This window comes from Neovison vison, chromosome 8, assembly GCF_020171115.1.
Source record: "Neovison vison isolate M4711 chromosome 8, ASM_NN_V1, whole genome shotgun sequence".
Lineage (NCBI taxonomy): Eukaryota > Metazoa > Chordata > Mammalia > Carnivora > Mustelidae > Neogale > Neogale vison.
Window position 1 is genome coordinate 22,935,647 of NC_058098.1, and position 15,105 is coordinate 22,950,751.

Sequence of the window (15,105 nt, forward strand, 5' to 3'; positions counted from 1 at the left end):
ATAAAGTACCATTTTAGTTTATCTGAGCACATTAAAAAGAGTTTTGATTTTGGGAAAATTACTTAATATGCTCTCTTACTAAGATTCCTTATTTCTGAATTTTGGTGTCATTTTGTAATACCTTGCTGTTCAAACCATCACATTAACAAAACTAATTTGAATGAGTTTGTGATCTGGTTATATTACTTAAAGCTAGAAATTCTACTTTGCCATCCACCCACTTGTATAATTATTGAATAGACTAGACCTAATAAGTAAGCTTACCTTAAGTGTATACATGAACTCACATACTGGACTTTTTACTTCCACCTTTACCTCAATTACAGTTTTCTGATTCGGAATGTGCCAAGAAGGCTTTGGAGCAGCTTAATGGATTTGAGTTAGCAGGAAGACCAATGAAAGTTGGTCATGTTACTGAACGTACTGATGCTTCCAGTGCTAGCTCATTCTTGGACAGTGATGAACTGGAAAGGACTGGAATTGACTTGGGAACAACTGGTCGTCTCCAATTAATGGCAAGACTTGCAGAAGGTAAGTTTTCACATGTGTTGTGAATGATTTGTTGTGGATATGGTAATGAGTAAGGTAACCGACACAGACTCATAAAAAATATTTTTTTTTACTTTGTGGTTGACCTTATTATTCTTGGGTGGTAAATGCAATTTCATAGATGAGGCTACTTTGAAAAAGTTCTAATGGAATCTACTTTGCGGTGGGGCCTTTTGAGTGCCACAGCATACGTTACAGGATTCCTTTTGCTTTCTTAATGATACTTCTATCCTCAGTTGCCCAGATTACAAGTCTTGCTTGTAAATACTTACAGTGAAGTAACTTTGGTAGTAGTAAGCACCCAGAAAATTGGGGTTTTCTACTCTTAACATAGTAAGGACTGTAAGATCTGTTTTCTTTTACACAGGCACAGGTTTGCAGATTCCACCAGCAGCACAGCAGGCTCTACAAATGAGTGGCTCTTTGGCATTTGGTGCTGTGGCAGGTAGGAATTGAATCTTTTCTAATTTGAAATCGTTGTTTTTCACCTAATTCGAAAATTTGCCAAATTTTTGCATTTAAAAGGACTTACTGAGAATTCAATTCATCAAGTACTTTTTAGCCTGTAAATTTAAAGGAAATGGAAATAGAGAATAGAATTATTCACTAATAATAATAGGCTATTAGGGCATTTTCTTGAACCCTACGTACCATTTTTAGTTGGAATTACCTGTTAGACTTTTGTAAATCCATAACTTTTTTTAAATACTAAAATGTATATTGTTTTCAAGAAATGTTTCTTTGTAATGTTTGAGTTGAGAAAACTATTAGGGACCTTTAAATCAAGCTTTATGTAAAATAATTACAATACCAAGAGTGCTTTCATCTAAACAGTACATGGTATTTTGAGATTTTCAGTTAGGGGAATGGGAGCTCATGAACAAGGCTGGGAAATAGAGAAGCAATGGTCTATTGTAGTTGTGTAACAGGGGTTTGGTTTATGATAAACACTGTTTTCGTTTGGCTTAAGTTCCTCAAATTTCCTTTTATAAACCTTGATGCTAATCAAAACCTGTCAGCCAGGGTAGCATTTAATTTTGAAATGTTGGGCGCCTGGGTGGCTCAGTGGGTTAAGCCGCTGCCTTCTGCTCAGGTCATGATCTCAGGGTCCTGGGATCCAGTCCCACGTCGGGCTCTCTGCTCAGCAGGGAGCCTGCTTCCTCCTCTCTCTCTCTCTCTCTCTGCTTGTCTCTCTGCCTACTTGTGATCTCTGTCAAATAAATAAATAAAACCTTTAAAAAAAAATTTTGAAATGTTGAAGAACTTGCTTTTAGAACATGTAAGAAGAACCATTTGTATTTTGGACCTTGGAAGACAGAAAATCTATATCCCATGAAAGTATGGCACTTTGTATTATGAATACGATCTACAAAGTGAGACTCTGTAAATGACAGTTTGTAAGTTTAAGACCACAGTACTGCATCTGAATATACGTAAATGTCCATGATTGATTCATGGACCTCTTTATGTAGTTGAATGATTTATAATTTCCATTTAAATCAAAAGCTTATTAATTAAAGGACAGAATCATTTATGATTGATTCATGATTTCCATTTAAATCAAAAGCTTATTAATTAAAGGAGAACCTTTCTGCTTTTTATTTTGTTACTAAGAGAGAAGGGCCTTTTCATTGTTTCCTTTTTAGTGGATGTCCCCACGTTTGTAACTTTAGAAAATCTGCCTTTTCTGTTTCTGTGTTTCTCCTGTCAGATGCTGTTATTTATTTTGAAATCTGATAGGTATTTATAAAACTTTTGACAGAACCAGGGTGCCTGGGTGGCTAGTGGGTTAAGCATTGGTCTCTTGATTTCAGTCAGGTCATGATCTCAGGGTCGTGACCTCATCCCCACATCATAGATTCTGCATAGGGCATGGAGTCTGCTTGAGATTCTCTCCCCTTCTCCCTCTGCCCATAGCACTTACACTGTCTCTCCCTCTCTTTCTCTCAAATAAGTGAATCTTTTTTTTGATGAAACCATACTTGCTTGTCTTTATGGGGAAAAATCATAACCATTAATGGACTTCTGTGCTTTGAGTCACTGGAAAACTCCCCCAAGTATCACTAAATTGTTTTGACTCTATAAACAAGTATTAGACATTTAATTGCTTGAGTCACCAAATAGTCAAAGATTGGCACTTGGTTTAATCAAAGACATTAAGGAACCCATCCCTTCCAGAAATGTAACTCAGTCTATGCTTTTAAACTTGCTATTTAGGGACACCTGGGTGGCTTATTCGTTAAGCATCTGTCTTTGGCTCAGGTCCTAATCTGGGCGTCCAGGGATGGAGCCCCATAATGGACATCCTGCTCAGCTGGGAGCCTGCTTCTGCCTCTCCAGCTGCCCATGCTTGTGTTCTCTCCTTTGCTTTCTCTGTCTATAATAAATAAAGTCTTTACGTCAATAAATAGACTTGCTGTTTAATCTGAAAACTAACCTTATATTGCTTCCCATTGTTCAGATCATTCCTTTAATAATTTTAGAAAATGCTGGACTGTTTATCATATTCTAGTTATTTCACTAGAGGGTAGTAAATATTTGTCTGCTGTCTTTGGGGGATTTGGTGTAGTAACATAGGATTTGTTTCTAAACAATCTTACGTTATATCCTGGGTGCGGTATCAAATATGTTGATTTGATGTTCTTCATAAACAGTATCTTCACCTAATTGAAGATTTTTGAAAATTAGACATTATAAATATCCTTAGCCATTATTTCTCAATGCATAATGTATGGCTACACCTTCTTGGGCACATTTACTGTGCAATTCGTAGTTAAGGTGGGCTGATTGTGATCAACTAGAATTCTGTAAAGGTGCATGTGGATTGGCTGAGGAGCCAGTTACCTGTATTTGTTACATTCACCCTTACTAGTGTTTATTGAGATGATTATAAAGTTTGATTCTTTCTTCTTACGATGCCCATAGATTGTTATTGCTACTGAATTAATAATCTCTCAATTTTTAGGTAAATATTTACATTAACTTGGTATCTTTCTCCCGATAGTCATCATTTAAAATCTTACTTCTTGTTAAAATGCTATAAATTGCTTTTCAGTGTGTCCAAAGCCCTTTCTCCTAAGTTCTTTAAAGCTGTTTTTTTAAAACCAAGGGTGAGTCTTTATTCTATCCACTTTATTTTAGAAATTTAAGAAGTTGTTCCTAAGGTAGAGTCCTTATCTTTATGAATCCTGTACTTTGTTTACTAACTTGTTACAAATGACCTTTAAAATCATTTTTGAAATCTTGATAGGGATTTACCTACCCTTAAAATAGTGTGGGTTGTTTTTTTTTTTTAAGTTTCATTTATTCATTTATTTAAGTAAACTCTACATCCACTGTGGGGCTTGAACTCACAACCCTGAGATCAAGATTCCTTTGCTCTTCCGACAGAGGCAGCCAGGCATCCCTTATGGTAGATTTTTTCCCCTATTATATGGAAAGAAAAGACAAATTGTGTTATAAAGTTTGACAGTGTTTCTATGGTCATATCTTCACGTTCCTTCAGTGTATACCAGTTAACATTCCTTGAACTCCCTCAGATACCAGTTTTGAGCCCCTAGGACCCAAGTATATTTTATCTCAGCATAACTTGGGGTGCCGATCCCTTTTCCTTTTTGCCCCACCTTTTGAGATTCTATTTTTAAGCAATGTCTACATCCATCGAGGGGATTGGACTCATAACCCTGAGTGGAGTTGCACTGTCCACTGTGCAAGCAGGTGTCATTTTTGCCCATTTAAAATTTTTTCTTCTGTACTCAGGAAGACACCTAGATGATGATAACGTGTTACAGTTAAATCACATGTTAATAAAAATTAGTTACTGGATCCAAGTAATTTTTATATTATGTATTTTCATAGTTTTTAACTTCAAGATAGCACAGTGACTTTTTTTTTTTTTTTAACATTTGCTGCTGTTTTCAGTGCTAAGCAGCTTTCTGTTAACTTCACTTCTCCTGGAGAATTTAATGATTATATGGGGAAATACACTGGTAAACATCCCCCTTCTTCTTATTTTTGATAGTGACTAGATGATTGAATTCTTCTTGTATTTCATAGATTATGGTAATCTTGGATAAAATTTATTTCTGCTTCATTAAATTTTTATACTATGCCAGGAAACCAGATCTGATTAAACTGTCATCTTCTCGCCAGAGTTGAATATCCCAAGTACTTGGAATTGAATTCTCAAGATCAGGGTTTTCATGGATTTTCTGACCGGTGTGCTTCCCTTTCCCCATTTCCCATTATTCCCATGTGAAGAGTAGTATGTGGAATACATAGGAGATGTGGTAGAGTACTAGGAGTAGGAGGACAGAGGCATAAGAAGTTTTCTAGGATAGGAGGAAAGACAAAGGCCCCAAAGCCTTGTCAATGAGGAATGGGGAAGGAGGTTTGGCTGCCAGGTTTTATTAGAAGTTTATTTTGATAAACCCTGCTATGTAGTCCTCTTTTATTAATGCTTTCCTGACATTTACCCTGTTAGTTGAGGCTCTTCATTGTTCCTGCACTGAGCTGTAGAATTCTCTTTTGTTATAGATTTGCAAACAAGACTTTCTCAACAGACTGAAGGTGAGTTGAGCTTTTTATTTGTCTTTGAAATAGATGTCAATGTAGCAAGACATAGTTATTATATCACTTGTTACATTTTGGATTTTTTTAAAGAATGACATAATATGGTGTATATACATTAAGCCATCAATTAATGTACATTTCAGTTGGCTTAATTCAAATCATAACAGTTCGAGGAACAAAATTAAAATGTCTGTGCATGTGCATTTGTTGCTTAGTTTGGCATTATCTTTAGTTTTGTATGTTTATCTTTGTGTTCTGATTGTTTTGTGTAGAAGTCAGAAAATGGAATTTGTTGTTTCAGCACATAAATCTTTCAGGAGTCTGAACTTAAATTAACGTAAGGTTAAGGACTCTAACTTCAGTGATTTGTATTAACAGTACCAAGCAATGAGGCAGTTAGCCAGAACTAAATTGCATGCATATTTCAAAGATTGAAATAATTATTTCTAAAGTAGGCTATTTTATCTTGTTTTTGATTGCCAAATCTCTGCCATTTGTTTATAGTATTTTGCTGTTAGCTAATTCAGTATCCCATCTTTCATAGGTTGTACTTAAAAGTTGTTTAGGAGAATGATTCTATATGAAAATGTCTACCATGTTCCGTGATAGGAATTAAATGTGTATTTTAATTTTTTTCCAGTAAGTGAGACAGTTAACACTCAATTCTTTTTGCAACAGATTTTAAAAAGTTTAAGTAGTGGATTTTTCTATTCGCTATATTTCTGTGCTGAATTCATTGTGTTCTGCATTCATCTAGGTGGAGCAGGAATGTTCCTATCACATATTTTCTAATTTTTTGTCCTAATTCATTTAAGAGAATAAAAAAAAATAAAGTAGTTCTCAGTTTTATAATAAGCTAGTGTTTATTTTCAAGAATATTTCCATTTGTTTATGACAAAGTACACGATGGGTTTCATTTTTATATTCATTATAACATAAGCATGGATACATCTTCACCCTTTCTGAACGGAATATGACATGTTAGCTTTATTAAGCATTTATATTTTCATGCAAAGCTTCATGCAAGAATAAACTTGTTTATTGAAGTAATAATAAAGGGGCAAAAAGCACTTTTGTAATTATAACAAGTAATCATTTTTTATGATGCATTTCATGCATGGCCCTAATTTTTATTCAGTGGAATAATATCTGATATTTCCTCAGGTGATTGTTAATTTTAATTACCATAATTTCTAATGCACTGTTTTATCCTTAGCTTTGTTTGTTGTTATATATTGGAATGAAATGTGGTCAAATATATTGATTACGGTGAGTTCTGTAACAGCTACTGGTAATGTTTTGTGAATCCCATACTAAAGCAATGGGGCAGCTGTTTTGGACAGTGCTCTCACTTCAAACCTAAAACCAGTATGGGTTTTAAATGTTCCTCCTGGATATTAGTGTCTTAGTAGTATAATAACATATATGGTATTTTTAGTGTTTCTTGTGCTGTGACTTAGTCATTTAAAAAGTACTCATTTGATTTTGAAATAGGGTTTATATTCCTGGATATTAAATTTTAAATGGATGGTTTTCTGCATCTTCTCTGTTAAACAGTCCTTTTATAATGTATATTTAAAAGAAAATACGTAACTATATTCATGGGCAAAAACAGAAGATGGTATTTTATTTTCATCGTTCCCTGCTTCTTAGGGTATAAACTCAAGCAGTTCTATAAAATCAATCTTCTATTTTATCCTTTGCCTTTCTGGATTGATTTTTAAATTTGTCTAATTGAAAGAGTTTTGATTACACCTAAAGGTAAATTTTCCTTTTAAAAATAAAATTTCCAACTGAAGATTGGCTATTTCAAATGTTCGGTTGTTTCAGTTTTCTGGCAACTCCAGTTGGGTACCATTAGACACTTTGATAGCATTATTAAGCAAATTAGGGAAGTGACTTTGACTATCCTAGTTTCCCAGTTGGGATTTAGAGGGGTTTTTGGTTTTATTATATTCATCAGGGCTATTCTGATGCATTTTCCATGAAGCTAATTTCTCTCTCTCTCTCTCTTTTTTTTTTTTTTTTCCTATTTTTTTAGCTTCAGCTTTAGCTGCAGCTGCCTCTGTTCAGCCTCTTGCAACACAGTGTTTCCAACTTTCTAACATGTTTAACCCTCAAACGTAAGTAATATACTTTGATCAAGTTGAAAATGGGGTATATAGGGGTGCCTGGGTGGCTCATTGGGTTAAAGCTTCTGCCTTTGGCTCAGGTCATGATACCAGCGTCCTGGGATTGAGCCCTGCCCCTGCATCGGGCTTTCTGCTCAGCAGGGAGCCTGCTTCCCCCCCCTCTCTGCTTGCCTCTTTGCCTACTTGTGATCTCTATCTGATAAATAAAAACTTAAAAATTAAAAAGAAAAAGGGGTATATGTACCATTGACACTTGAACAGTGCGAGGATTACAGGTGCAGATCCCTGCTTGCACAGTCAAAAATCTGTGTAAATTTTTACTTCCTCTAAAACTTAACTGCTGGCAGCCTACTGTTGACTGAAATCCTTAGAGTAACATAAACAGTTGATAAACACATATCTTGCATGTTAAATATCTTCTGTACTGCATTCTTACATTAAGCTAAAGAATAGAAAATCTTAAAAAAAAAAATAGAGAACCTTAAAGAGCAACTACATTTATAGTACTGTATAGGTGTACTTATGCAATTGAAAGCCATGTTGTACTGTGAAAGTATTAATATTCAGCTTTTCTAAGTTAACATTCCAGAGGCTTCAATATATTTTACATTTCAAATAGTAAGCAACAGTTTTCATCCTTTCTTAGGGTATTTTAATAACCTTATTGCTAAATTTGGGTGTGTTTGTAAGATGGGAATTGATGTAAAAGGTATACAGATGTTGTTTACCAATTATATCTAAGTATTTTTCTCAGAAGTTTTCTATCAGTGTTTATCACTTGTAATTTTACATACAATGTGTTGCATTAGTGTCAGGCTCATAATAGTTGTTAAACACTACACCTTATGCTGTGCTCACTGTAGCTTACCATTTGTCACCATAGACGGCTGTTACAGTATCATTGATACTGTATTGATATCCTGTACTCTTCATCATTCTGGACGTACTGTGTTCATAACTAAAAGCTTGTATGTCCCACTCCGCTTCACCTATTTTACCCATCCCTACAACCTCCTCCCCTCCGGCAGTCACTGTTTTGTTCTCTATGGGTGTGCTTTTGCTTGTTTCGTTTGTTCATTTGTATTTGTGTTTATTTCTATTGCCACTTTATTCTGCTAGCAGTTCTTGGCTTGGAGATTTTCATGTTATTTTAATTTTATATAGCAAAAGAGGACCTTTGGGAAATATTCCTAGATTAATGCAGTCCAGGAATTAGGAATTTCTTTTTCCTAAAGCTTAGGCACAGTGATTAGAATGCCATTTAGTTATCAGTCCAAACTCTTCTGTTTTGTTTAATGAATCATATTTGTAATACATTCTGAGGTAAATGAAGATAACCTCTTCAGTTGATTTGATAAATGAACCATTACATGTTATGAAACATTGTTTTATATACAGTAGTTTGTCACATGCTCTTCGCATTGTTTATAGTCATGGTTTACCATAGAGAGCGAGCTTTGGATTCGTGTGTTCTGGTAACACCAGATTCTTTTTTTCTTTTTTTTTTTTAAGATTTTATTTATTGTCAGGGAGTGTGAGAGTGTGAGCACAAGCAGTGGGGAGTGGCAGGCAAGAAGCAGACTCCACTTAGCAGTGAGTCTGCTTCTCACTTCCCCTCTGTAATCTCTCACTTTCATTCAGTCTCTCTCAAATAAAATCTTAAAAAAAAAAAAAAAAATTTAAAAAGAAGGAAGCAGTCTCCTCAATTGAGCAAGGAGGCAGCCCGATGTTGAACTCGATCCTAGGACCCTGGGATGGACCTGAGCTGAAGGCAGACGCTTAACTGATAAAGCCTCCCAGGTGTCCAGATAATACCAAATCTTTTTTTTTTTTTTCTTCTTTAAAGCTTTGTCTGGCTAATGTTAAACCATTGGTGTACATACATATTATTTGCTGTATGTCCATAACTACTTTAAATGTTAATTTAGAGTTAAGAAATTCATAATCTGGGATGTTTGGGTGGCTCAGTTGGTAATTATCTGACTTGGCTAAGGTCATGGTCTCAGGTTCCTGGGATCAAGCCTGGTATGTTGGACTCCTGGGATAAGTGGGAAGTTTGCTTCTCTGTCTCCCTCTGCCCCTCCCCATGCTCGTGTGCACACCTGGGCACCAGCTCTCTCAAAGTCTTTCTAAAAAATTCATTAAGCTTTGTTCTAAACAGTGCCTTAAATCCTGTTTATTTTCTCCAGTGCACTACACTGCTAATATCAATAATTTTTAAATTAGTTAAGTGAATTCATACTTGACATATTTTTATAGAGAAGAATATGTAACTTTTAAAAGTTTGAATGGTGTCTAATAGACCTTAATACTTGTCTCTTAACAGAGAAGAAGAAGTTGGATGGGATACAGAGATTAAGGATGATGTGATTGAAGAATGTAATAAACATGGAGGAGTTATTCATATTTATGTTGACAAAAATTCAGCTCAGGTATTTTTTTTTCCCCTCTAAAGCCAGAAAAGTTTAATCTGCCCTTTATGCACCTCATCTCAGGTGGTCGATATTAATAAAGATAGGATGTTTTACTCTTTTATGACTTAGCCTTCATACATGTACTTGGGACATATCACCACTGACCCAGGAAGTTTTTGTTTTGTTTTTTAATTCTGATAAATTTTAACATAGTGACTAAATATATATTCCCCAACATAAGGACACTCTTCTAATAGTAAGATTAGATCAGACCACATAGTGTGGCAATGTTGTTGGTAGTGTTGAAAGTTTGCCATGAAATCCTGACATCTTCATTCTTCAGCTGCTTTCAAGTCATAGAAAAAAAGAACACAACAAGTTCAGGGAGGGTAAATTAATTTCATCAAATTTCTAGGTGTACATACTAGCTAATGCAAAAGTATTTGGTTATAGAGCTCTGAGGTATTTTTTTTTTTATTTACAGGAAATTTGGAAAAATTGTATACATCCCTTACCTTTCTATTAATTGTATTTCAGGGCAACGTGTATGTGAAGTGCCCATCAATTGCTGCAGCCATTGCTGCTGTCAATGCATTGCATGGCAGGTGGTTTGCTGGTGAGTTTCATCTGTTTTTCTGCGTGACTATTATGAAGGATGTAATTTAAGTGAAAATGCTAAACTTTCGTATCTGCTTCTTTCAACAGGTAAAATGATAACAGCAGCATATGTACCTCTTCCAACTTACCACAACCTCTTCCCTGATTCTATGACAGCAACACAACTACTGGTTCCAAGTAGACGATGAAGGAAGATATAGTATCCCTTATGTACATAGCTTTTTTTCTTTCTTGAGAATTCATCTTGAGTTATCTTTTATTTAGATAAAAATAAAGAGGCAAGGGTCTACTGTCATTTGTATACAATTCCTGTTACCTTGAAAAAATAAAAATGTTAACAGGAATGCAGTGTGCTCATTATCCCTAACTAGCAAATCCCACTGTATACAAAGCTGTTCTCTTGTTCTGCCTTTTAAATGTACATGTAGAAATTTACATTAAGGATCTATAGGAATAGCTCTAGGGGGGGGAACAGATGTGCTTAATGTAAAAAGGCAGACAGGGATGTAATTATGTTTTTAATGTTTCCGAAGCCTAACTTTTTACACAGCAGTTACATTACACGTTTCACTAATGTTGATACTTGGCTAATGGTTTAGCAGAGGTTTCTGGAGTACACATTTAGTGTATGGAAATTCAAGACAGCTAAAGGGCTGTTTGATTAACATCTCATCTTGCATCGTGATCAATTGGCAAGAAAAGGAGTTTTCAAGATTTACATTTCTGGATGCTATCTTTTCAATTAATGTATCTGTAAAAGTTTCTTTGTAAATATTATGTGTTCTGATGTGTCTAAGATTCCAAACAAAATGATCCCTGCATTTCCTCAAGATGTTTAGTGACAGTCTGGTAAGCAGAGCAGTCTGAGCAAGAAATAGGAAATGCAGAAATAGGTTTTGTCTGGTTGCATATAATCTTTGCTCTTTTTAAGCTCTGTGAGCTCTGAAATATATTTTTGGGTTACTTCAGTGTGTTTGACAAGACAGCTTGATATTTCTATCAAACAAATGACTTTCATATTGCAACAACCTTTGTAAGAACCACTCAAATAAAATTCTCTTAAAAAGGCCACAAGAAATCTTCATTTTTGAAATGTTTTGAAGTCATAGAAACTTGAAAGTAGAATATTAGTTTCTTTGACTTTTAGTAGTTATTAAAGACTTCCTTCTTGGGGAAAATGCGTAGTGTGCAGAGAGTTTGGGAAGATTGTTGCCCAAACAACAAAAAAGTTGTTTCGTACATTTCTCCATTTCACCATATTTTAGCACTGTACTATTTAGAGTAATGAATCAAAACCTTAGGGATTTTCCAACAAGAAAATGAAATTTATTTAGCCCTTATATGGGTATTCTTAAGTCTCTACTATGTTAGGGCATCTCTGAAAAAATGTTTCACTAAAAGTTGAAACATTTAACTGATTTTCCCAAACTGATTGAGCTGCATGTTATTTTATTAAGGAATTGAGCTTTAAGTGTATTAGGCAACAAGCCATTTATATTCTGAACTCTGCTTTGAGTTTTTGTATCTACCTTGAACCTTTAATAGGCCATGTTGCTCCTAATGGAATGATTAACTTACAGTATTGATTTCCTCACCTGCTGCTTTCTACTCTATTGATTTATTAGTGTTAAGGCACAAAATTTATAGGTTTATTCATGTGTGAAAATAATCAGTTGAATCTGGAGGCATCACGATTTTATACCAACCGATCCTTTCTGATGGATACTGAAAATTACAGAATTGCTTCAGTTACTGAACCTAAAGAAAATTTTCAAGATGCAAGTTTATTTTTCAACAATAGGCAGCAGTGTTTTGGGCGGGCCACTTACTACTTTAACAGTTTTTTCTTTCCCAAAGTATCTTCATAATTAAATTTTTTATTCTTGATTGATATTCTGCTTTGTTCTGTCATTACTTTCTGGGGAGCTGGGGCAGCGAACAATTATAATCTCATGTTAAAAAGAGGTGGTGTTAAAACATTTTCCTACTGCCACAGAATGAAATTTGGGTTGTAAATGATACTAAAGCAAATGTGGTACAAGTAATCTGAGTAGCGTGACAAAGTAATTCATGTGAATTCGAAGTGAATGTTAGAAGTAATCCATTTCCTGAGACCGCATCCCACACTGGAAAAGCTAGCTGCTGTAGCTATTTTGGTAGTGTCCTTATGACCCCCCCAAATAATGCCAGTGTAGTTTTTTTTTTAAAGAATTTGACAGAGACACAATGAGAGAGGGAACAGAAGCAGTGGGAGAGGGAGAAGCTGGCTTCCTGCTGAGCAGGAGCCCATGTGGGTATAGTGGTGCTCTATCCCAGGATCCTGGGATCATAACCCAAACTCAAGGCAGAGGCTTTAACCCACTGAGCCACCCAGGTGCCCCTGCCAGTGTAGTTTCTTATGTCCATCATTATGTTACCATTTTCCTTGAGGGGCAATTCAGTTCAAAGTCTGTCAAGGCTGTGTGGCTGGAGTAGGGGAGAGGTGCTTGGCCTTATTACAAAGAACCGATTTTATGAGCCCAATTAACTGAATTGTGTGTATATAGAAGGGGGTCATTTTATAAAATTGACCTACTCCTGGATGGTTGGTTAGAAAATTGGGAGGTTTATGACATTGTGTCCATTTTCCAGTGGATGATTTGTTTTTCTGAAGTCGGCACAAAATCTGAAGGATAATTTTTGGATGAGCATAACTTCGGAGATAAGACTTGGGTTAACACTACCTTGTGCAGTACAACCTTGAGGAAATCCAGACTTAGTTTTTCACCTTTAAAATGGTGAGAACAGGGGCGCCTGGGTGGCTCAGTGGGTTAAAGCCTCTGCCTTCGGCTCAGGTCCTGATCCCAGGGTCTTGGGATAGAACCCCACATTGCTCTCTGCTCATCGGGGAGCCTGTTCCCCCACCTCCGCCTGCCTCTCTACCTCCTTGTGATCTGTCCAATAAATCAATCTTTAAAATGGTGAGAACAGCATCAACCTTACGGGGTTGAAAAGTAGTTTATTAGAATCCACAAAAAGTTCCAGGCATGGAGAATTTTCCTAATTTTGGATTAACAGGATTTAAGAAACAGACCACAAACCTACTCATTGGCCCGCCTTTCTCTAAGATGGGTTATAGGTGGAAAGTGAAGAAAAAAATGCCTTTAACACACACCGACTACTCAAAGACTTGTTTTATTATAGTACATGAGCTGGGACTGATGAGAAAGGGTAGCTGTACTGGGCAACCATTGCCCTGATTAGCATCGGATGCCCATCCCGATGGCCATGAATGTGCCAAATGTGCCGCCACTCTGCATCATGGTTTTCCCGATTCCGCCCATCAGCTCCCGACCCCGCATTCCGATCCTAAAAGAGGAGGAAACGAAGATGGGGCCAACTAGGAACAAAAATAGAAGAAATGGCATTAACTGCCCTTTTCCAATTTGTTTCCCTAGTAAATTACTCTTGAAGCCTGCCAAGACATTATCTTCCCACCTGAGGAGGGTAATGACTAAGAAAACAATCCATCATGGTCTCTAGGGGTATTCTGATGAATATCCTATGACCTGCCTTCAGTTTGTGGGAGGCAACTGATGCAAAGTAGATTGAGACACTAGTTTTTTGTTTTGCTTTTACCTCCAGGATATAATCTATGTATAAAACACCCATATGCTCCAATACAGACATCTGTCTTTCTGATGGTTTCCCGGTTTAAAGCAATGATTGTGGAGTCAGATCTGTGTTCATGCCTCAGCTCTGCAATTTACAGGCTGTGCTAACTCTGAAATGGGGATCATAACCACGGGATTGTTGTGAGAACACATGCATTTAGACCAGTGATTCACACTGGGTAAGTGCTCAGTAAATGGTAACTTACACTGTGGAAAAGTGGGAATAATAATCTACTACACGTGAAAATGACATTTAGGGTGTAGATTTAGAGTTTATCTGCTTCGTATCTATCTATATCTTGTTTGCCGGACAGTAAAATTGCTCAACTTAGTTTCACGATGCGCAATTAGAAATAAAAATAGCACGACAGTAGCAACAACCATTTATTGAGCACTTAATATATGCCACATTCTCTGGTACGTGTGCTCTGATCAGACCCTTACAACTCTATGAGGTAGATGTTACTGCCCTCTTTCCACACTTAAGGAAACCCAGACTCCAACGTGCTTAAGGTTACAGAAGGAGTAGAGTCAGAATTTCTGACTTTCAGTTTGAGTCAGAACTCGTATTCTCAAGCGCCGAGGCTTCCAACCTTTCCTTGCAGACTGAAGGTGAGTAGTAAATCTGTCTCGCTCGTTAAAGGACAGCAAGGTAACTGAAACGAAGTAGGCTCTATCCAGGCTGCCGGCCAAGAGGCGCGGGACGGGCAGGTCCGGTAGTCCCGCCCAGAGATCACCGCCCGCGCCCCTCACCTGAGACAGGAAAAGGTGCCGAAGAGCGCCCCGGCCGCCATGCCCACTGCGCAGCCCATCACAAAGCCCATCTTCACGCGGTCGAAGCAGCTCGGCTGGGACTGCCCGTAGGGCCCCACGGCCACCGGCATCTGCGGGGTTCGAAGGTTAGGGGAGTGTGGGCCTAGCCGCCTGCCCCGAGTAGGGCGGGGGACGGAGGGGGAAGGGTGGGGAGCGGATCCAAGGGTTCGGGGAAGTCCAGGGAGGAAAATAAGTGTGTAACCCGACTCCATCACCCTCTTAGTGTTCGGGTCCCCGCGCCGCGGTGCCCCCCACCTCACCTCGTTCGCGGGTTCGGTCGCTCAGCTCTACGTCTCACACAGAACGCGAGGCGGAGCGAGCCCGCGACCGGAGGAACTGTTTCCGGGGCGCGGA

The 15,105-nt window shown here is 37.3% G+C and overlaps 2 protein-coding genes across 5 annotated transcripts in view; one reads left to right on the plus strand and one right to left on the minus strand.

The window, feature by feature from the left end:
• RBM39 (RNA binding motif protein 39) overlaps window positions 1–11,354 on the plus strand; it is a 33,581-nt gene extending 22,227 nt beyond the window's left edge. For 2 of the 4 annotated variants that reach the window (XM_044263122.1, XM_044263124.1), the window contains 7 exons: window positions 327–531; window positions 917–994; window positions 5,068–5,118; window positions 7,163–7,244; window positions 9,580–9,685; window positions 10,205–10,283; window positions 10,373–11,354. In XM_044263122.1, the coding sequence (XP_044119057.1) occupies window positions 327–531; window positions 917–994; window positions 5,068–5,118; window positions 7,163–7,244; window positions 9,580–9,685; window positions 10,205–10,283; window positions 10,373–10,473 (702 nt within the window). In that variant the 3' untranslated portion in view covers window positions 10,474–11,354. The remainder of the gene's footprint in view (window positions 1–326; window positions 532–916; window positions 995–5,067; window positions 5,119–7,162; window positions 7,245–9,579; window positions 9,686–10,204; window positions 10,284–10,372) is intronic. The other 2 variants (XM_044263123.1, XM_044263125.1) reach the window with 1 other exon arrangement.
• Window positions 11,355–13,443: 2,089 nt separating this feature from the next.
• Window positions 13,444–15,089, minus strand: ROMO1 (reactive oxygen species modulator 1). Its single transcript, XM_044263130.1, has 3 exons — window positions 15,012–15,089; window positions 14,692–14,822; window positions 13,444–13,633 (listed from the first exon to the last, which is right to left on the minus strand). Exons 2-3 carry the CDS (start codon window positions 14,820–14,822, stop codon window positions 13,525–13,527), a joined length of 240 nt encoding a protein of 79 aa, XP_044119065.1. The 5' UTR covers window positions 15,012–15,089; the 3' UTR covers window positions 13,444–13,524.
• Window positions 15,090–15,105: the final 16 nt, after the last annotated feature.